The sequence below is a fragment of the Mastigoproctus giganteus genome, chromosome 9, assembly GCF_048544385.1.
Source record: "Mastigoproctus giganteus isolate SK-2022 chromosome 9, ASM4854438v1, whole genome shotgun sequence".
Taxonomy (NCBI): Eukaryota; Metazoa; Arthropoda; class Arachnida; order Uropygi; family Thelyphonidae; genus Mastigoproctus; species Mastigoproctus giganteus.
This window is the reverse complement of record NC_143583.1, coordinates 136,834,798-136,857,007: the sequence shown is the minus strand read 5'-3', so window position 1 is coordinate 136,857,007 and position 22,210 is coordinate 136,834,798. Positions and strand designations below refer to the sequence as shown.

General features: G+C 35.7%; 1 protein-coding gene across 2 annotated transcripts in view; it reads left to right on the top strand.

Annotated features, from left to right (window-relative positions):
- Window positions 1–22,210, top strand: part of LOC150080765 (uncharacterized) — a 207,154-nt gene that overhangs the window by 123,996 nt on the left and 60,948 nt on the right. For both annotated transcript variants that reach the window (XM_090381159.1, XM_090381158.1), the window contains exons 11-12: window positions 3,200–3,265; window positions 19,257–19,412. In XM_090381159.1, the coding sequence (XP_090237285.1) occupies window positions 3,200–3,265; window positions 19,257–19,412 (222 nt within the window). The remainder of the gene's footprint in view (window positions 1–3,199; window positions 3,266–19,256; window positions 19,413–22,210) is intronic.

The following is a 22,210-nucleotide window of genomic DNA, read 5'->3' as shown; positions in this document are numbered from 1 at the left end:
TAATACTCAGAGCTAAATGTTATGTCAGATTGGTTTATTTGCACTTGTTCTGGAAGATGTGTGAATTTTATGAAATTTTAGGAGCAGGCACAAGCTTGGAAATCTCTGGCTTATAAGCTGGTTTGACATGATTTCCCTTTAACAACCCTGTGGTTTGTTTCTTATATAATATAATTCTTGCCTATCATTGCATTTTTGAATCATAATTTTAACTACACTGAAGTTAAACTTATAGCTTCCAATGTGAGAATCGAAAAGCTTGATTAACAATCAAACAGGTCTGCTAAATAAAATTACTGTTAAATTATTTCTCTGTGTATCCTCCTTGTCCCCATCTATCTTAGTTTTTTTGAAAAACATAATGTTGCTTTAAATTTTACTTCTTTTTTTTGGTACATATTGTATATCTAAAAATAATAAATAATAATATCTAAAATAAATTAATATAATAAAAATAACATAACATAAAAACAAAAGCCTTGTCTAACAGTACAATAATAGGAATAACATATTTTTAAAGACTTTAAGATAAACTAAGAGAAAAGCAATATTAACGGAAATGAAAATATTGTACAGTATGTATTTTGATATATACAATATATTAGTATCACAGTAAAAAAGAATTACAATCTTAATATAAAAGGAGCCATACAAACCATAACTTTTTAATAAATTAATCTAATTTAAAGAAAGAATCCAATGTTGTTTGCACGGTTTTTTTGCTATATGCATTTTTAACTACAGCACAGACATTATCAAATGCAATAGTTGTTTCTTTATCAACATGTTCTCTATTATGTTCAATGCATTTTGGGCATCTTTTTTAGATGGCAACGTGCACGCTTTTTCGCCGTCGCTGGTAACAAAACATCATTGTTTTGTTTGGTACCCAGCAGCTCTTCTGGTGTTGGCATTGCAGTGGTAGCAACTTCATCATCCACCTTCACAAACTCTTCAAATTCGCCAACAAAATCCATATGCTCCTTCAAATTCCTCCATTCCTCACTGTTGCTATCACATCTGCTGGACCATGTTTTTCGATGATGTTCTCTCCAAAGCCACTCTTTCTGAAGCATTTGGTTATTACACTTTTTGTAATACTTTCCCAAGCAATAACAACATTACAGATAGCATCCAAGACATTCTAATTTGGCTGCAAATTGTTCCCTCCTTCTGTGTTGGAGATCAAGTACCTTATCAGGCGGGCTCTATATGCTCTTTTTTAGGTTGTAAATAATGCCTTGATCCAGTGGTTCGCATTAAACTGGTGGTATTGGGGGGGTAAAACAACAGCCATATATTTGTCAACTTAAGTGTCTCGACAGAATGCACCGTACAATGTCCAGAATCATCAAAATATTCCTTTTTTCTGAAGCGATTCTTCTCTCCAATTTTGATAACCAAGACTGAAAAATTTACCGTAAGCCAAGCACTTCTATTGGCCTCATAATCACAGGGAAGTTGGTTAACTGCTTTAAAACATCTTGGCTTGGAAAATTACCAATTGGGCGTAGTTTTTATACTGCCATCTGAATTGCAGCATAACAGAACAGAACAGTGAGTCTTCGTTTACTTAATTTTCTACCATGACAAGACTCTCCTCGAACAGCAAATGTTTTGTTTGGCAGAAAATTGTAAAATAAACCTGTCTCATTAAGATTAAGAATATGCTTTGTTTCATATTTTTCAAGGATGGACTGTACAGAACACAACCAGTCTGTAGCCTTTTCTTTGTCAATTAATCCAGACTCACCTTAAACATTTTGTCAAACCAAGTTATTCCTGTCTTTAAATCTTTGGAGCCAGCCACTGCTGCATTTGAAGTTGCTAATCCCATGTTGCTGAGCTAGATAATTTGCCTTTTCTTGCAAAATCGGACCTGATATTGGCAAATTAGATGCACGCATTTGTTGGTACCTCTTGAAAAGTTTTGTTTCAAGCTCCTCGTGTTTTGCACCATGAATTTTTAGTTTCCTGTTTTTCATCGCTGCTCCAGTGTCACGCACTTCGTATTTTTTGGTTTTTCAGTATTGTAGATAAAGTAGGTAAAGGGATGTATTCCTTTGCAATGTCCATTTTGCTTCTTTCCATCCTATCAGTCTCTTGTATAATTTAATTAAATTCCAGGCTTAATTCTATCAGTCTACATTTTGTTGCCATAACACTGCTAGATATGATTTAATATAAACAAATTTTAAATTAATTTAAAGAAAAGTTCCGAAAAGGACATCAGCTCAGATAAAATGGCACAAAAAATAGATTGCTGTATACGATAGCAAAAGACTGAACTGGGGTAATAATTGCAACTGACCTTATTCCTGTGGAGTGCAAGGGAGTGCATGTAAACAACTTAAAAAAAACTTTTTATTCTTTTGTTAATTTAACAACTCATCCCTCAGATTTTTTTTCAGAGTTCACTTGACATTGTAGCTACCATAAACTGCTTTTGTTTACACAAAACTAATTTCTAACAAGTCAGTGCCATCCTTTGGGAAGTAGGGAGTCAGGTGGCCGGGGGCAATAATCGGATCACTCTGCCAAGATTTGTATTAAACATACAGAATGACAATATTTATTGCTCACAGGGTGAAAAAGAACTTTGTAATACATATTAACCAAATTTTGTAATAAATGAATATATTTACATAGAAAAGCCCATCCTTTCACAGGGTAATGGTATGTGCTTCATATAAACGAGTACTTTGTATAAACCGAGTATGTATTAACGACATTTTACAGTACTATGTTCTTGCTAAGTGCTGTCTTTTTAGCATTCTATGCACTTTGAGTTTTCACATCTCTAGTTGTACTTTTCAGTTTCAGATTTATACATCTTAGTAATATGATGCCCTTCATGTTATCTGGTTTTGTTATTCATGTATCAAAAACTGGTGGTTAAACCCACAGTTTTCATTGTGCACTATTTTTATTTATTTATTTTTAATTTGGTAAAGTCATGAATGACAGTACTCTCCACTAAAATGAGGTTTTGAATTCCAACACTTTTAAATTCTCTTAAATTATATTAATTTTATAGATATGTTTAATTTTATTATACAATAGTTTCTAGAACTTGACTGACTAGAGAAATATTTGATTCATAAATTATTTTAAAAATAGTTTTTTTTTAATTTAATCACTATTAGTATGTGCTCGCTAAATTCATAGCATTTTTCAGTAATATTTATTTTATTTGTAGGTTCTTTTAGAAATGGCCACAGGACTGAGACCATACGATGATAAACGTGAAGAAGCCAAACACTTAGTAAAAATGATTTAATTTTTTTTATTAATGTGTATTTTACCAGGTTTATGTCCTAGCATTTTTAGTAGAAAATATATTTAATGAAAACCTATTAAATTGTTATAATTTATTCTTCAACTTAATTCAATTAATTTATTATTATTATTTAATATATCAAAAACCACATGGTCTATAAAATACACCCAGTGCAGAAAACTTAAGAAAACCATGTTTTTCATTATTTGAGACAATATGCTTCTATAAAATTATAGAAACCTATTGCATATATAAATTTTCATTTGCTCTTTCAAGAAATGTGCATGAAATCTGTTTATAAGACCATGAAACATACATATTTTATCCCTTCTGGAAATAGTATTTTTCACATTTATTCTTGTTGTTGTTGTTATTTGGTTTTTAGGAGCATTAGCAACTAACGCCATATTGCTCCGGGGATATGCGGTGGTCATTCCCTGACCTTTCCGCATCCTCCGTATTTGGTGGTCACGGGCTTGAACCCTGGTCTAATCAAGAAGCGTGTGCTATGCACTGCCGCTCCTGCTCACCTGGCTACGGAGGCGCCCCACATTTATTCTTACTAGGCAAGAGAATGTATCTAATAGGTTTTCATTTAGACTGATTGGATTTGTTCCATACTGGCCTAGGACATAAGGAAATATCATCCCAAGGTATTTCCTTGTTATCATCCTTTATATGGATCTCCACGGAAGGATGAGATGGACTGACCCACATATGGAGGATTATACTTTTGGTTTCACTGAAGATTGCTCTATGGATAATCTTCAATTTAACTAAAAGTGTAATCTCCTACAGTTCCAGGAGACAGGAACATATAATTGCAGGAAATATGAAGATTGTCCATAGGCAGCAACACTGACCTTAGCGGCCAGAAAAATTTCTGTATATCAACTTACATTCCCGCTCTCATGCTTGCACTGCATCAAGGTGTAAAGTGTTTCACAGGTTTAAACAAAGGGAATACTGTGCTAGTAAATATAAGATTACATTCCTCTACCCACAATCCCACAAGAGAGCCACGGAATACAGAATTCTGCATTTGGAACATTGAACAGTGAATCATGGCTCGGCCTGTATGTAGTGACTCTCAATGGTGCTGATATCATGCACCACATTCTCTCCTGAATTGGGTGCATGATGTGAATCCTCCGTATGGGTATATGAGAATGGGAGAACAAATGGTATTGGGGGTAACCATTAATGGCCACGTGTCCCTCTGTAGTGTCAAGAACAGAACATTGACTGCTCACTGATATCGAGATGAAATTGTAGAGTCATCTTGATCTTGTTTTGTACAATTGGAACATCAGTTCTTTTTAAAGATAAATGTGTTTCACCATAGGCTCAGTTGGTTGATGAATTTTTAAGAGGCAAAGATATCCAGAGAAAGTTGTGTACGAGATCTGTAGTCTCCAGACTCTATCAGGAATGGCCAAAGATGCTCACACCAAACCCTCATGTTAGTAACATAAGGGTTTGGTGTGAGAAGTTGTTCGGCAATAAGGGGTGAAGATTGATGGGTGATCAGAGCTTCACAAGAGTGTTAGGTGGATTTTTTGTAAACCTTTGTTCAATGTAAACCTTTGTTCATTGAAATTTTATGATTTTTTTTTTTTAGTGTTTTAACAATGAATATGCACATAACATGCATATTCATTGTTTTTTAGTGGGTTTTGTAAGTTATTCATTTATAGGCATTCATGCAAAATTTTACTGAAATCTTTAGAGTTGGTGATAGTACATATTTCTAAAAATGTGTTTCATTAACTTTTGTGTGCAAAGGTAAATCAGCAAATTGAAGACTGCTTTGACCATATCTACATTTGTTTAATTTAATTGCTGTGTGTGTGTGTGTGTGTGTGTGTGTGTGTGTGTGTGTGTGTGTGTGTGTGTGTGTGTGTGTGTGTGTGTGTGTGTGTGTGTGATTAAAATGTGTACACACATGCCAACTTTTTCAGTTTAATTTAAAGTTTTCTGATAATCAGGTGCATGTCTAAGTTTTCTGATTTTTTTTTTCCTAAATTTTTGATCAAGTTTATGTATTTTTTAAATATGTGGTATGTCATTATTTTTGATTACAGATTTCAAATTTAACTGTATGTGATTGGGGACATTAGATGTCTCTGCATGATTTGATTATCAGCTGCAATTCTTCGTGAATTAATAATCTGCAAGAGAAATAACTACTGGGTGGCAGTGTACTAATGTGGAATTTAATTAAAGGCAGAAATTCTGTCAAGGGAAAGAGGTTTTTGTAAGGGTGGCTACAGTGATCTCGGACAGTTTTAAATTCTATGCAATGACACCAGCTGATGTTACTAACAGCAAATACTAAGCAGGAAGCATTCAGGAAAGTAATCATAGAAGCTACAAGGCTTTTCATATCAACTCAGAAATACTGTTCAAATCTTAGACCTAAATGGATGTCAGATGAATTGATGAAACTTGTGGCAGAGAAACAAAATGCATGGGGTGCATATAAATTATCTAGGTAATAAAGAAAGGTAATACAGAAGCCTATAGTATACAAAAATTAGTTTGTAATGAAGTCACAAAGGATGTTAGCAAGCTAATGCAAATAATGAGAAGTCTCTGGCAAAGAATGCAAAGAAAAGCAGCAAAGACTTCTATGCTTGTATTAACAATACATGGAAGGTTAAATTACATTGGGCCACATGGTGTTAGTGGGTTAACTGTCGATGACTATGCTCAGGTTGCTGACAAACTGAATAACTTTTTTGAATCTGTATTAAACACACGAGGAATTCTTTAGGGAAGCAGATGCATGCCGGAGGTTTATTGAACTCTAATGGGGAACTGAAGGATTTCTTGATAACAAAGGAAAGTTGTAGAGAAATCGTTGAAGCTAATCATAAAAAAAAGGTGCCTGGGGTGGATGGAATCTATCAAATTATATTAAAGGAAGTAAGCAAACCATTAGCCATAATTTTGAGAGCATCTTTGGATTCAGAGGAGGTCCCTATGGACTAAAGATGTGTAAATGTATCCCCAATTCACAAAGGAAGATTAAAAGGTAGCATGAGTAATTACAGACATGTTAGCTTAATCTCTGTTCTGGTAAAATAATGGAGTCACTAGTTAAAGAAGTAATACAAGACCGTCTAGGCAGGAAGGCAATTGTACTGCAGTAAGAGCTTGGATTTGTAAAGGGGATAGTCTTTTCTGACCAATCTGATTGAATACTATGATGCAGTAATATAGGAACTGATGCAAAGAATAATTTGAATTTCATGAAGGCTTTTGATACTATTGCACATAAATGACACTGCTGTATCAACTGGAGCAATGGGGCATTAAGGACAAGTTACTGCTTTGAATAAATAAAGAGACAGTTAAGTGAGAGAAAACAGAATGGTTATCAGTGGGCACTGCACTTTGTGCACTAATGTTATTAGTGAAATCCCCCATGGTTCAGTGCTGAACTTATTGTTGTTTTCGATATTTATTAATGATATTGATGAAGGTAAAAAAAAAAAAGGTAAAGTGCAGCCATTATCAACCCACTGCAGGATGGAAGCCTCCTCAACAATTCATACTGAGGGAAATGGACCATAATCTGCCATGCTGGTCCAGTGCGGGTTGGCAGATCGACCATATTTCAGCAGTCAGGGGCTTGAACCCCGGTCTACTCAAAGAGCGTGTGCTACTGCACTCCCGCTCCTGACCACTCGGCTACAGAGGCCTTGATGAAGGTATATTAGGCTTAATGTCTAAATTTTCAGATTAGCATTAGCATTAACATTAGTAGAGGCATATGATGCAAGAAAGCAAGCTTATGCAGCATCAACCAAAAAAAAAAAAAGCTACCATTTCATCCCTCCATTCATTTTAAATACCTGTCCAGCTGAGCCTTAATTTTATTTAGGCTATCAACTTCCACAACAAAAGATGAAAGTCTGTTCCACCAATCAACTACCCGCTGGCTAAAGGCAAACTTCCGCACATCTGTCCTACAACTGTCTTTCCTCAATTTGAATTTATGCCCTCTCAGATGATTATTCTGAGCAAGAGGAAGAATCCCATCAGCATTGAGCATGCTAAAACCATTCAAGGCTTTATACACCTCAATCAGATCACCTCGCAGGTGCCTAGTCTCCAGACGCTGTAATCTGCAAAACTTAAGCCTTTCTTCATAAGAGCAACCATTCATTCCATTCTCTAATCTTGTTGCCCTTCTCTGTACTCGTTCCAACAGCTCTACATCCTTCTTAAAATGAGGCCTCAAGACCTGTATACAGTACTCAAGGTGTGGCCTGACCATTGCCTTATACAAGGGGATAATCACCTCCTTATCCCTGCTAGAAAAATTCCTGTATATCATTGACAAGACACCATGAGCTACTCTTGCAGACCATCTGCACTGCTCAGAAAAATTCAAATCTGCCTGCACAATTACCCCCGGGTCCTTTTCGTTCTCTACCACTTTCAGTGTAGTACCACACAGTTGATACTTTACTCCGTGGTTACTGCTTCCCATATGTAGTATTTTACATTTGTCAATGTTAAACTTCATTTGCCACCTCTCAGCCCATCTGCTCAACTTTTCTAGATCCTGTTGCAGCAGCATACTGTCATTAGTGTCCTTTACAACCATGCCAACCTTTGTATTGTCTGCAGACTTGGATATTAAGCCTGATATACCATCATCAATATCATTTATAAATACAGAAAACAACAATGAACCCAACACTGCACCCTGAGGGACTCCACTAATAACATTAGTCCATGAAGATGATACAAAGATTGGCAGGGTGATTAATTACAGTATGCTACTGCAACAAGATCTATGAAAATTAGGTTGATGGGCTAAGAAATGGCAGCTGAAGTTTAACATTGACAAATGCAAGTTATTGCATATGGGTAGCAGTAATCCTAGATTAACATACGAACTGCATTGTACTGTATTCAGGGTAGTGGAAAATTAAAAAAACCTCGGGTAATTGTGCAGTTAGATATGAACTTTTCCAAGCAGTGCAGCCAGGGTGCCAGGATAGCTCATCCAGTTTTGTCAATGATATACAAAACTTTTCTCAAAGGATTGAGGTGATTATCCCTTTGTACAAGGCCATGGTTAGGATGCATTTTGAGTACTGTCTGCAGGTCTGATGGATGTAGGAAAGATGTATGGCTGCTAGAATGGGTGCAGAGAAGAGCAATGAGATTGGTAAGGGTAAAAAAAGGGTGCTCTTACCAAGAAAGGCTTTAGTTCTGCAACTTGCAACATCTGGAAATTAGACACCTGCAGGGAGATCTGACTGAGGTGTTCAATTCCTTGAATACATTGAGTAGGCTAAGCGTTGATGGCATTCTTCCACTTGCTGAGACTACACACTTGAGCAGGCATAAATTCAGATCGAGGAAGAATGATTGTAGGATAGATGTACGGAAGTTTGCCTTCAGCCATTGGGTGGTTTATCGTTGGAACAAACTTCCATCTGTTGTGGAAGTTGGTGGTTTGAATAAATTCAAGGAAGACCTAGACAAATTCTTGGAGGGTATGGTTGCATGAAGTACTTAGGGTTTTTTTTTTTTTTTTTGTTGTTGTCTGGTGCTTTATAAGCTTGTTTTCTTGCATCACTTGTTACTACTAATACAATGTGTATCTTGTATGCACTCTTATTTTTTGTTACAAGATGTATGCTTAAAAGAGACCCTTCAAAATGCAGCACTCTTTAAAGCCTTTTCCTATTTCAAACTTCATTTAACTCTTTTTAAATTATGCACATTTGAGCAAAACATAAACATTTAAACTGATCACTTTTCACTGTATTTCAAAGTGTAGCAATAGCCTCCATGACTAGAAATAAACAATGAAATATTTTCATTGTAGTATTAGTAGTGACAAATGATGTAAGAAAGCAACCTATCCATCCTCTCCAGGCACCTCCGTAGCCAGGTGGGGAGGAGCAGCAGTGCGTAGCACACGCTTCTTGATTAGACTGGGGTTCGAGCCCGTTACCACCAAATACGGAGGATACGGAAAGGTCAGGGAATGACCACCGCATATTCCTGGAGCAATATTGCATTAGTTGCTAATGCTCCTAAAAACCAAATAACAACAACATCCTCTCCAACAGTTTGTCTAGTTCTTCCTTGAATTTATTCAAGCTGTCCACTTCAACAACATCAAATGGTAGTTTTTTCCAGCAATCAACCACCTGCTGGTTAAAGACAAACTTCCATACATCTGTTCTGCAACCTCAAATTCAATGTGTGCCCCCCCTCATGTGTATAGTCTGAGCAAGAGGAATAATCCCATCAGCATTGAGCTTGCTCAATCAATTCAAAGCCTTAAACACCTCAATCAGATCACCTCCCAGGTGCCTAGTCTCCAGATGCTGCAGTTTGCAAAACTGAAGCCTTTTTTGGTATGAGCACCCTTTTGTTCCCCCTCACCAGTCTCATTGCCCTTCTCTGTACTAGTTCCTGCAGCTCTACATACCTCCTGAAATGAGGCATCTACATCCTTAATATTGCTTATCCCAAATTGCTTAACATTGTTTCTAATCTTGGCAAATGAAACTCATTTTTTACCAGCTCACTTCTTTAAGATGCAAAAGCAAACAAAACGAAATTTAATTTCTAAAGCTCCTTAGATCCCACTGTTACAGTGTTCTGAATTTCTAATAGTCACTTGACAATATATGAAAGTGGTTTGTCACTCTTATGTAATTACTGGATATCTCTCTAACAGATCATGTGTCACTGTTTCTGACCATAGCCATCTTGTTGTATTTACAACATACAATGTAGTGAGATAACAGCAAACGGAAACCATGCTTTTCTTTGTGAAAACAAGCAAATAAGTAAGAATACAACAAAGGAAATAACTTCAACAATTACATATATGATTAAAATCAAAGTAAGTATAATATTACGATTTTTATGCTCTTTACTTGGTTTTTTATAGTTCCTATACTTAGTGTTAGAATAAAGTTTGCATTAAATAAGATATCAGGCCTTTAAAAATGACAAAAGTTATATACAAAATAGTCTTGAATTATATAGGCTGTAATAGTGGGAGTGTCTGTGTTTCGGAGGACAAGCGAAGGGGCAGTTCTGTGTTCACAGCGTTACAAAATGCACTACATGTTTGATATTTGCTGCCTGTCTGGAACGGGACATGATACAACCATGGTATGTCTTTGTGTATATTCAGTGCACAGAGTCTGAGGGAATTAAGCACAAACTCAGCATTCTGCTGAGCATCTATGAGAGCTTGATGAACAAGATGGCTGTCCTCAAAGGAATTAAAATTGGAGGGGGGGATCAAGTTGTCAGCTTCCCACCTCAATGGCAAAGCTTGCACTCGTGCATCAGGCCACACAGTGGTAATCCCAAGATATAATGCACTGTCCCGCGGGGGGGGGGGGTAGTTATTATCAGTGACTCTATTCTAAGGGAAATGGGAAATGTATTGTACAAAAAGGATAAGGGGCAACAGAACCAGGGAATGTCTTCCAGGGGCAAAAGTTGATTATACTGTAGAGCAGATATCATCTTTTAAGGACACAAAAGATGATATTGTTGTACACATTGGCACTAATAATATTAAGAGTAGGAGATCTGAGGACTTACTTAACAATTACAGGGCAAAGTTGAGAAAAGGTCACAACCTAGGATTAAATTTGAAAGTCTCCAATTCTGCACAGATACCATAATAGTGAGCATGCGATGAGAGCCTTGTCAGTCAGTTCAGCCCTGGAGAGACTGTACAACAAGGCTCTGCGGTAGAATTTTATCGGCATGATCTGCACTTGTTAACAGGAGAGACTGCTTCTACAGGGATAGAACACACTTAAATGGAAGTGATGCAAGAATATTTGATGTTTTGAGGTAGTGTTAGATGGTTGGGAAACTGGAAGCTATGGAGGGGGGGGGGGGAGATATACAGATTTATAGATTAACAACAGCTACAAACAAAAGTGTAAGTGATTCTTGCACTGAAACATGCAGCAGCCTGAGAAGCAAAGTGTCAGGAATTTCAAGGCCAGCTGGAAGGTCTCATGAAACAAGCAAATACATGGGCTGTGTTGGATAACTTAGAGTAAGAACAGGTGCATATATACTTGCATACACATTAACACCTTGACTGCCAAGCTAGTTTAAGAAAAAAAAATTCCCCAGGGACAAAAAATATTTAGTGGATAATTTGATTATTAATTCTAAAATAAATATTGAAATATCAGTGTTATGCAGTTTTTTTTCGCTTAAATTATCAAAAAATGTCTTTTCTTTTTTTCTTTGTCACTTATATGTGGCCCAGTAGGTTACTTTATTTCTAGAGATGCCATGTCAGCCACACGTATGTGGCTGACACGGCATCTCGCTATTACGGCATACATATGAAGATTGTTTGTGATTAGCTTATTACACGCGCTGCAATAAAACTAATCACGATAAAATAAACTCTCAAACATCGCAGTAAGTTTGTCAGTAGTGTTAGATTTTGTGAAAACAAGTTCATTAGCGCACTGTATTATCCCCATTATTATTGTGTTGTGTTTCTCTGCAAGTTTGTACAAGTGTGTTTTATAAAAAAAAAAAAAAAAAAAAATCTAAACAGCAATGGCTACAAGAAGAGAAACCAAGAGAAATTGCTGGAAATCTTAGTAGTAGTTGAAGATGAAAAAGATTTCGACTCTGATGATTCAGTAAAAGATCCTGACTGGGATATTTCTTCAAATGAAGGCTGGATGGAAGAAGAAAACACAGATGAGCAATTTGAAAATACTGAAGAACCTGAGATTGAAGCGACTGAAACAAGTGATGCTATTGAATGGACTGAATACGAAGGACACCAAAAAAGATTTGATTTTACAGGCAAATCAGGACTGCAATTTGACGTATCAAGAAACATTACTCATCTTGAGGCGTTTTCATTATTTTTTGATGATGTAATAAATCTTATTATAACGGAAACAAACATAGGCCGAACAAAAAATTCAGAGTACCCGAGCTTCTTGGCAGAGTCGTCTAAAAAAGTGTGTTTCAACAACTGTTGATGAGATGAGAAAGTTTTTCGGGCTTCTTATGTGGGTGGGACTAGTAAGATTGCATCTTACTGGTCAACCAAACCTATCTATAAAAATAATTTAGTAACAAAAATTATGTCTCGCAACAGATTTGAATTGTTGTTGCTCCTCATTCACTTTTCAGACAATGAAACTGCTATTCCAGTGGACAGGCTCAGTAAGATACAACACTTGATAGATGTTTTGCAACTGAAATATCGAAATATTTTTCCCCAGCGAAGATTTCATCATTGACAAAACTCTTATTCCTTGGAGGGGCAGGCTGATATTCTGACAGTATATTCCAAATAAAGCCACAGGTATGGAATCAAGCTGTTCAAGTAAAGTTCATGTTCCACTAAAGGATATACCTGGTCGAGCGAGATGCTATTCAGGTAAATCTGAAAATTATATAAAATCCATAGGTTTAGCTGCAAAGGTCTGCAAAGAGTTATTCCAAGGACTTCTAAATAAAGGTAGCACCTTGTATGTGTGTGGCGCCTCCGTAGCCAGGTGGGCAGGAGCAGCAGTGCGAAGCACACGCTTCTTGATTAGACCGGGGTTCGAGCCCATGACCACCGCATATCCCCGGAGCAATATGGCCTTAGTCGCTAATGCTCCTAAAAACCAAACAACAACAACCTTGTATGTAGACAACTTTTATACCAGCTGGCGTTATCGTTTCTTCATAAAAAAAAACTCACATTGTTGGTATGTTACGAGCGAATAAAAAATTTATGCCCAAAGAAGCCATGTACCCAAAGCTAAATAAATAATGATCTCCAAGGAAGAAAAAAATGGAATTATTGTTCTAAAATGCTCAAGATGTGAGACTACTAACAACAAAGCATGCCCCAGAAATGGTTGATGGACCCTCCACCAGTAAAGGAAGACAGAAAGAAGCAAAAAAAAAAAAAAAAAAAAAAACCACTTCCTATTCTTGCTTATAATAAGGAAGGCCGATTGGGCTAGCCGGGTGGGTAAAGTGCCTGCCTAGCAACCCAAAGGTCGCGGGTCTTGGATCAAAGTACTGCAAAAACCTTGAGAGGTGCATTATGGCCACAGAAGCCTATGCGCCAACAACTACCAAAAAAAATAATAATAATAAATAAATAAAATAATAATAATAAGGAAAAGGCAGGCATTGATCTGTCAGATCAAATGGGGTCATGTGCCACAACGCTAAGAAAGAGGGTAAAGTGGTACCTGAAATTAGCAATAGAATATATACTCAGAATATCAGTTGACAATGCATACACGGTATACAAGAGTGCTATGCAAAAACAAATAAAAATAAGAAGCTTTTGGGAAAAGGTAGTTACAGATTTGCTAAATATAGAACGGAAAGAGAAATGTGAAAAGCCAAAATGTGGTAACACTCATATACTAACGACAAAAATCGACACAAACAACAAGAAAGTTAAAAGGATGTCTGTTTTTTGTTACGCAAAATTGAAAGAGTCGGAAGGAAGATCAGGTTGCTAGCAGAAAGGGGGGAAAGAGTTTCGATGTATTGCCCAGACAGTATTCATCAGCCTGTCATGTGTTTGGAGTGTTTTGGACAACATCATAAATCTTCATAATTCTGTAATTATAAAATTTGCAATAATAAAGAATTTTTAAATAATGACCAATTACTTGCTTATTTTTTCTCATAGCGCCATGAAAATTTCATCACATGTAACATCAGAGGCCACGCTTTTAAAAAATAACGTAAATTTCCAACACTCATCAGCACTATACAGCCAGCACAGCTCCCACTGAAACAGTGGGTGTTGGCAATATATGTCCAATGCAGTGCCTGAAAAACATAATGTTGTCGGACATATACAGCAGACGCGGCAGTCAACGTGTTAATGCTAAGAGCATAGTAAATCAATGTGATGAATTTGAACTACTTGTGAAGTCATCCAATACGAACATTGTACAGATATCGGAGATGTAGGTCACTAACAAAAGGGATGCAGAATTTGAATACAAGTATAATGTGTACAAAGTATTCTTGTATGTAAAGGCAGGAACCAGGGTTTCACCTATACGCTGCCGAGTCATCTAATGACAAAGTGCCAAGGCTAGCAATTAAAATAAAAAAGAGAGAGATCTAATGAAATGTTTATCTTTGTGTATATTAATGTACTTTTTGTTGTATGTTGTAAGCTGGCACTTAGCAGTCAGGGGGCAGGAGAAAAAGCAGTATGTGCTGGAACTTAACAAGTTTGAGCTTCTGCAGACTGCTCAGGACCAAGATATTGACAAGGAATATTACAACTTTCTGGAAGTGATAAAGCCCAAGAAACCTATAGGGAAAAAGAAATCCAAAGAAGAAAAAATTAGTCAAACACTTGTCATGTTGAATTGAAGACGACAAATGAAGAGCAAGGAAAACACTGACAGGGAGAAAATTGAGTATACTGAGTTATGCAAAGTCATTAGAAAGAGACTCAGAGAGGACATAAGAAGATTTAACACAAGAAAAGTAGAACAAGCATTAAGGGAAAACAAAGGATTTAAATCAGCAGCCATGAACAGTAATACAGAAAGACAAATGATACTGAAACTGAAGAATAGCAATGGTGTGCTTATAAACAGCAAAGAAGGCATAATTCAAATAGCAGGACTACTATAGAGAATTATACAAGGAGCGAGGGAATGATGCCAGCAGTGGGGAAGATGGATTGCAAAGTAGCAATACATACGACATACCTGATATTCTTCCTGATGAGGTAGAACATGCATTGAAAAAAATGAAGAATCAGAAAGCCCCGGGGAAGATGAAGTTACTGTAGAGTTGTTAAAATTGGGAGGAATAGACATAACACAAAAACTGGCAAGGCTCTTCACAAAGTGCATTAGAAAAGGTGTGATGCCTAAGCAGTGGAATAATGCAATGATAGTTTTGCTGCATAAGAAAGGAGATAAATTGGAAATTATAGACCAATTAGCTTGTTATCCCACATCTACAAGTTGTTCACAAGGGTCATTACTAACAGATTAGAAAGAATACTTGATGAGAATCAATTGAAAGAGCAAGCTGGCTTTAGGACAGGATTCTCAACTATGGATCACCTTCACGTAATATCACAGCTAATGGAGAAAGCAAATGAATATAAAACATCATTATGCCTAGCATTTGTGGATTATGAAAAGGCATTTGACTCCATACAGCATAAGGAAATGTTTTGGGCACTGGAAAGACAAGGCATAGATACCCCGCTATTACGATTTTGAAGAAAATATATGAGAGTTCTACCTCCTTTATTAGACTAGACAAAGACAGTAGGAAATTTAAAATTGAGAAAGGAGTTCGACAAGGAGACACAATATCTCCGAAGCTGTTTACTGCTGCCCTTGAGGAAGCTTTCAGAAGATTGACTCCTTTCTGCGACCAGTCTAATGTGAACGGAGAGTACCTAAACCATTTATGATTTGCAGATGATATTGTGGTCATAAGCCACGATCCCAAAGAATTAGAGGAAAATCTTAATCAGTTATGCACAGTTATTAAGGATTTTGGACTAAAGATGAATATGGCTAAAACAAAAGATGTAACAAGTATGCTATAGAAAGAGAAATAATGATTGAAGGAGCAGTAATTGAAAAGGTGGAGTCATATACTTATCTAGGACAAGTTATTAGCTGTAATAATGATAAATGGCTGGAAGTCAAGAGAAGAATAAATTTTGGATGGATAGCATTCAGGAAATATAGTCACATACTGAAGAGCAATATCCCAGTTTGTCTGAAACGTAAAATAATGAACCAATGTATACTCCCCACCATGACTTATGGAAGTGAAACTTGGGCACTCACCAAAAGAATGGAAGAGAAGCTGAGAACTAAACAGCGAAGAATGGAACGAATTATATTGGGAATCAGACTGTTAGATAAGAAGAGAAACACATGGATTAGGCAGCAAACTCAAGTAAAGGACATTCTTATCAAAACTAAAGAACTAAAATGGTCTTGGGCAGGACACATAGCTCGAAGACATGATGACAGATGGACTAAGAAAATAACAGAATGGTACCCAAGAGGAGCTAGAAGAAAATCTGGAAGACAAAGGCGGAGATGGATAAATGAAATTCATGAGTTTGTGGATAGTAAATGGATGGCCAGTGCTCAAAACAGAAGGAACTGGAAAGTGCTGGAGAGGCCTTCATTCTGCAGTGGATTGAAAATGGCTGATGATGGCATTAAGGGCAAGTTACTGCTATGGATAAAGGGATGGCTGAGTGGGAGAAAACAGAAGAGTAGTTTATCAATGTCCATTTCTCTTCATGGACTTAATGTTATTAGTAGTGTCCCAAGAGTTCTGTGTTGGGCTCATTGTTGTTTTCTATCTTTATTAATGATATTGATTATATTAGGGTTAATGTCTAAGTTTGCAGATGATACAAAGGTTGGCATGGCAGTTAATGACAGTAATCGAGGTATGCTGCTAGAACAACATCTAGAAAATTAAGCAGATGGACTGAGAAATGGCAGTTGAAGTTTACTGACAAATACAAGGTACTGCATATGAGTAACAGTAATCCCAGATTAACTTACCAACTCTCTGGTACTACATTCAGCTAGTGAAAAATAAAAAAGACCTGTGCTGTCAGATAAAATTCTCTGAGCAATCAGACAAGTTACCAAAACAGTCCACGAGGTTTTGTCAATGATATACAGGAATTTTGATAGCAGGGATAAGGAGTCATTATGTCACTGTGTAAGGCAATGGTTAGATTGTATCTTAAGTATTACATACAGGTCTGAGGACCTCATTTTAGGAAGTTTATATTGACAGGTCAAGGATGTAACAAAAAAGGGCACTCTTACCAAGAAAGGCTTGGGTTTTGCAGATTGTATCATTTTGAAACTAGGCACTGTGAATTGCTCTGATTGAGGTAATTTGAAATCAATGCACTCCTTACATCAGGAACAAAGAAATTAATTATTGGTTGAGCTGCGAGACTGACCTTTAAATAAAATACCACAGACTACAAGGTTTACAAATGATGGACTATACTGAAATCATCTATTGCCATTGTCTGAGCCACTGTCTGAGTCATGATATCTGTGGACAAAATATTACAGTAATTGTTTATTTTTTTGGTAACTACATATTTACTGTAATATTTTGTTACTACTAAACTTAAATAATCTACTAAATTTAAGCTTACAAGATACTGAATAATAAAGAATCAGTAATGATGAATAATATTAATAATGAAAGATCAGTAATAAATAATTGTTTGCATATGTGAACACTAGATAATTGTTTGCATATGTGAACACTTTAGAAATCATTGATGAATTGAAATGGCTATCTGATGAACTATGTAAATTCTTTGCATTTTCAAATGAGTATTCTTTTAGGCTTGAACTGTTGATTAACCCAGATAACAGTTACCAGGAACTGAAAATGATTGTGTTCATTAAGAATGAATTGGCATTTCTTGCTTGAATATGAAAAAAACATAAAAGAGCTGATGAAATTTATCAAGTGACATACACTCATTACCTACTGATCCTAGCTGCATTAACCTTCTAGCAGTTACCTTTCATCCACCACAAACTTTGTTGTAAAGGTGGCAGGGAAATCAAGAAATAATTCAACATTGATGATATCTTTATTTTCAACCTTTTGAGTACAACTGTGAGAAATTCATTTTTTATACTGGAAATATATTTTAATTAATTTTTTTTAAATAAAACTATTTACAACATGTTTTTTAACACCTCCATTTGGTTGTTAACTTCATTGTTGGTGAGTTAAATTTAAAAGAAACAAAATTGAAATCCCACCCACTTTAGCCATTGAGAATACTTGCTCCAGATGTAAACAGCATCTTTTGGGTAATGGAAGAATCAGAGATGAAGCTAGTGCTTATCAATTATTGGATACTGAATGTGCTGTTACTTTCAAATTCTTATTATAAAAAGAGTGTTCTCGAAAGTTTTCAAGCGTTCTAAAAAGAATGCTTGATAATTATATGTAAGAATGGTCTTCACAAAAGCTAAACATTTTTCCTTAATTTTTTCTATCACCAAACTTCTATGACAAAACACTTAATAATACAAATTGAAAGTCAAACCAGTAATGAAGGAATACTAAAATTCACAATGACATCACTTGAACAGATATTTTTATTTTAAAATTTAAAAAATTTTGTTGTATGGAATGTACCAGCTTGGCTGTAGATGGGTTAATTATACACAAAAAAACATTGTATATTCTATTTTGTTTTGCCATGACTGCCATTTTTTTTTTTTTTTTTTTATTTGTGAGCAAACAAAAGTGCTCGTGAAGATTTCAACTGTGCACAACTTTATAACAGAGCTTCCAAGAGATTTTTTTTTTTCTTGAATTTTTGTTCCAAGAATAACTGCACCTTCAGGGAAGGTGCTATAGTAATATTTTCAAAAAACAATTATAAATAAATAAATTTTCTGTTTATACTCAGAGACGATCAAATGGTCAGAGGAGTTCACAAGATAGACAGAATACAAGAAACAGCACCGTATTCAGCAGTCACGCGCACCCCGGTCACTCAAGACATGTACTTATGCACCTGCTGCCTGACCTCTCGGCTATGGCAGCCATGGGAGTAATGCAAACTTTTTTATTTTTATCCATTGCACAGTGTAGTGTTTTCTATTTGACACTAATTTTTGCATTTTATAATGTGGCTTCCAGTAGATGAATTTCTTTAAAATAAATGTAAAGCACACTGAAGAAAGAATGTGCTTTTTTTTTTTTTATTTCCCCTCAAAAGAAAATCATTGTGAGGAGTATACACTTTTATTCTTTGTGTGCAAACAAATAGCATAATTAGCATTTCAGTAATATCCTAATTATATACTAATTTTATAACTAATTTTACTTAAATAAAAGATGTAAATATTATTTCATTTTATTTATTTATATATATATATTTTTTGTTATTTTATAGGTAGATTATGTTAAAGATCATGCTTCTTTAGGACAGTTAGAGACAATTAGAGATAATAAAGCAGGAGAAGAGGGTGTGATGTGGTTTAGAGAACTTCTTGAAATTGCCCAAAAGTGTGTTAGCAAAGAAAAAAAACGAAGACCTGAAATGTCAGAGGTAATTGTTGCTTAATTAAAACTTTTGGAGCTGTTAAGTTTTTCAGTATACAGGGTGTTTCTCAGAACAATAGCCAAATTTCAGCATTGTTAGGTAATTTTGAATCAGAAATATTATTAGAACATGTGTATATCTCATTCTTAAGCATTAACAGAGCTATAAAATTACATGAATTTTTGCACCTTGAATAAACAAAATTCTTGGGAAGAGTTTGGGAAATGTATGGAAAACAAGTACAGTGGATTCCAGTTATTTGGGCCATTGGTTAATCGGGGCACTCGTTTATTTGGGGAAAATCTTAAAAAACAGAAACCAATCGAGAAAATAGCCAGGGTTTACTTCGCTTAATTGGGACAGCATGCCGTTTAATCGGGGCAGGAGACTGCAGCACTGGAGATTACCCTATGATTGTCTCCAACGGTACCATGTGGTTCGGTCGAAATTCTGGAGGTCACAACAATAAAACAATTAGCAGTCACCTGTTTATTGGGCTTTTCTGTGAGTGAAATCTATCATAAACAGACAGTAAACTCGATCTTACTGAATTTGCGATAAAACCGACAGCTGGAATTCTGTGGGTTATTATGGTGAAATGAGTTTACACTTCCATGAAATCTTCAATCATAAAAAAATTAATTTTCAGATCTCTTCATTCCTATTTTTAAAGCTTTGTAACTCTGTTACTCTGCTCTCACTTGCGCGTATTGTGTTACTTGCAATTTGTGTGTGCCGTGTTCTTTGTTATTGATTGCTTATCTTTTTACTGTTTTAAATTTTAACCCCCACCTACAAATGTCAGTGAACAGAAATATCAACTAGTTAGTATGTACATATTCCTTTTAAAATAATTAAATGCACTTGGCATAATACTTTAAGAATTTAATATCTATATAATATCGGTGTTTAGATACACCATAGACACTCTTGGCATAATACTTTAAGAATTTAATATCTATATAATATCGGTGTTTAGATACACCATAGACACTCTTAAAAAACTACGAAGTAGTTGTTGTGGGCATCATTTGCTCTTTCTCATATTGTGCTCTGCCTTCACGACGAGTTGCCATGATACTGCACTACCTCAAATAAGTAACGCTTCACTAATAGAGAAGACTATTGTTACTTATTCTCAGTGAGTACCACCACCCACACATGTTTCAAGGCTATTGGCCTATCATCAGTGGGTGGGCAGGTACCCTAGTATTGCAGACATGACGACCCAGTTGTGAAGTTAATCGCACAATCGCCCACCCACCGATGATAGGCCAATAGCCTTGAAACATGTGTGGGTGGTGGTACTCACTGAGAATAAGTAACAATAGTCTTCTCTATTAGTGAAGCGTTACTTATTTGAGGTAGTGCAGTATCATGGCAACTCGTCGTGAAGGCAGAGCACAATAAGAGAAAGAGCAAATGATGCCCACAACTACTTTGTAGTTTTTTAAGAGTGTCTATGGTGTATCTAAACACCGATATTATGTACATATTCCTGTACGTATTAATTATCCGATTATCACGTTTATTCTTCCAATTTTCACGTATCATTTAATTTTTTAATTGGTAAGGTAATAAAAGGTAAATTTGTGCTTAATATATCTTTGCTTTTATAGCCTGTTGGATAACATTCCTCCTATATTCGCTAATTAGAATCACTGTTTAATAGAATTAAAATACAATTCACAAACGTGATCACAATGACCGGCGCTTACTGCACATTGTATAGTGAACGGTAGTTTACTATGTTGAGTTCGTCGTAACTTGATTTGATTGTACAGTGAACCAGTTTTAAAGGGGGGTGGATACATTGTATTTTTAACTATTTACGTGAAACTTCGGATAATTGGGGCAGCCGCTTAATCCGGCCAAAATGCACTAGTCCCGATGTGTCCTAAATAACCTGATGGACTATAATCGGAAAGTCAGAAAATGTTTTGGTTTTAGTTAAGTCTCAAAATGATGGGGGGGGGTCCAATCTGACTTGCTACTTTTTATATTTACATGTAAAACTCCTTATCCCTCTTTCCTTTTTCCTAGCCAGTGATTTATCATATTCAGTTTTTACCAGTCTCATCATTTCTGTGGTATTATTGCAGATCAACTTATAACTACTATATGTTGGTGCTGTTCATCACTCTGTATCTCATGATATATCCCTTTTTTTCTCCTCTATTAAACTAGCCATTTTAATTTTCTTGTTTATACTCCGGCACGACCACCAGGTCAGTGGAGTTTACAATAAATCATCAATACAAATGTTAATCGTATTTAGCAGTCATGGGCTTGAACCCAAGTCCACTCAAAGAGCACGTGCTACTGCACTCACACTCCTGACCACTCGGCTACTTATTCATTCATCTTGTCCCTCTCCTCCTGATATATTTTTTAATGGTATATATATATATATATAAAAATATGTTGTATAATATTGAAGACAATACCAAGATGGATTTAAAGAAATGCAAGGGATAAAGTAAGGTTTGTAAATATAAATATATATATGTATATATACAAAAAAATTAAAATATATACATAAAACTTATCATTGTCTACCCACAATCTGTGTGACTTCAACTAGGGCCAACCACCCAGACTGAAGGCAAAAAATGACAAGGAGTTCTCTGTTTCTGTAATGATCAATATCTGCTAAGATATATAAATTTAGAGATTAAGTAATTTGAATCTAAACAAATTAAAAGGTAGTTAAAAATTTTTAGAATCAAAAGAAAGATAATATAAAGTATTGATGCATGCACATATTGAACATTGTTGACCCGACAGAGAACCTAATTTAATAA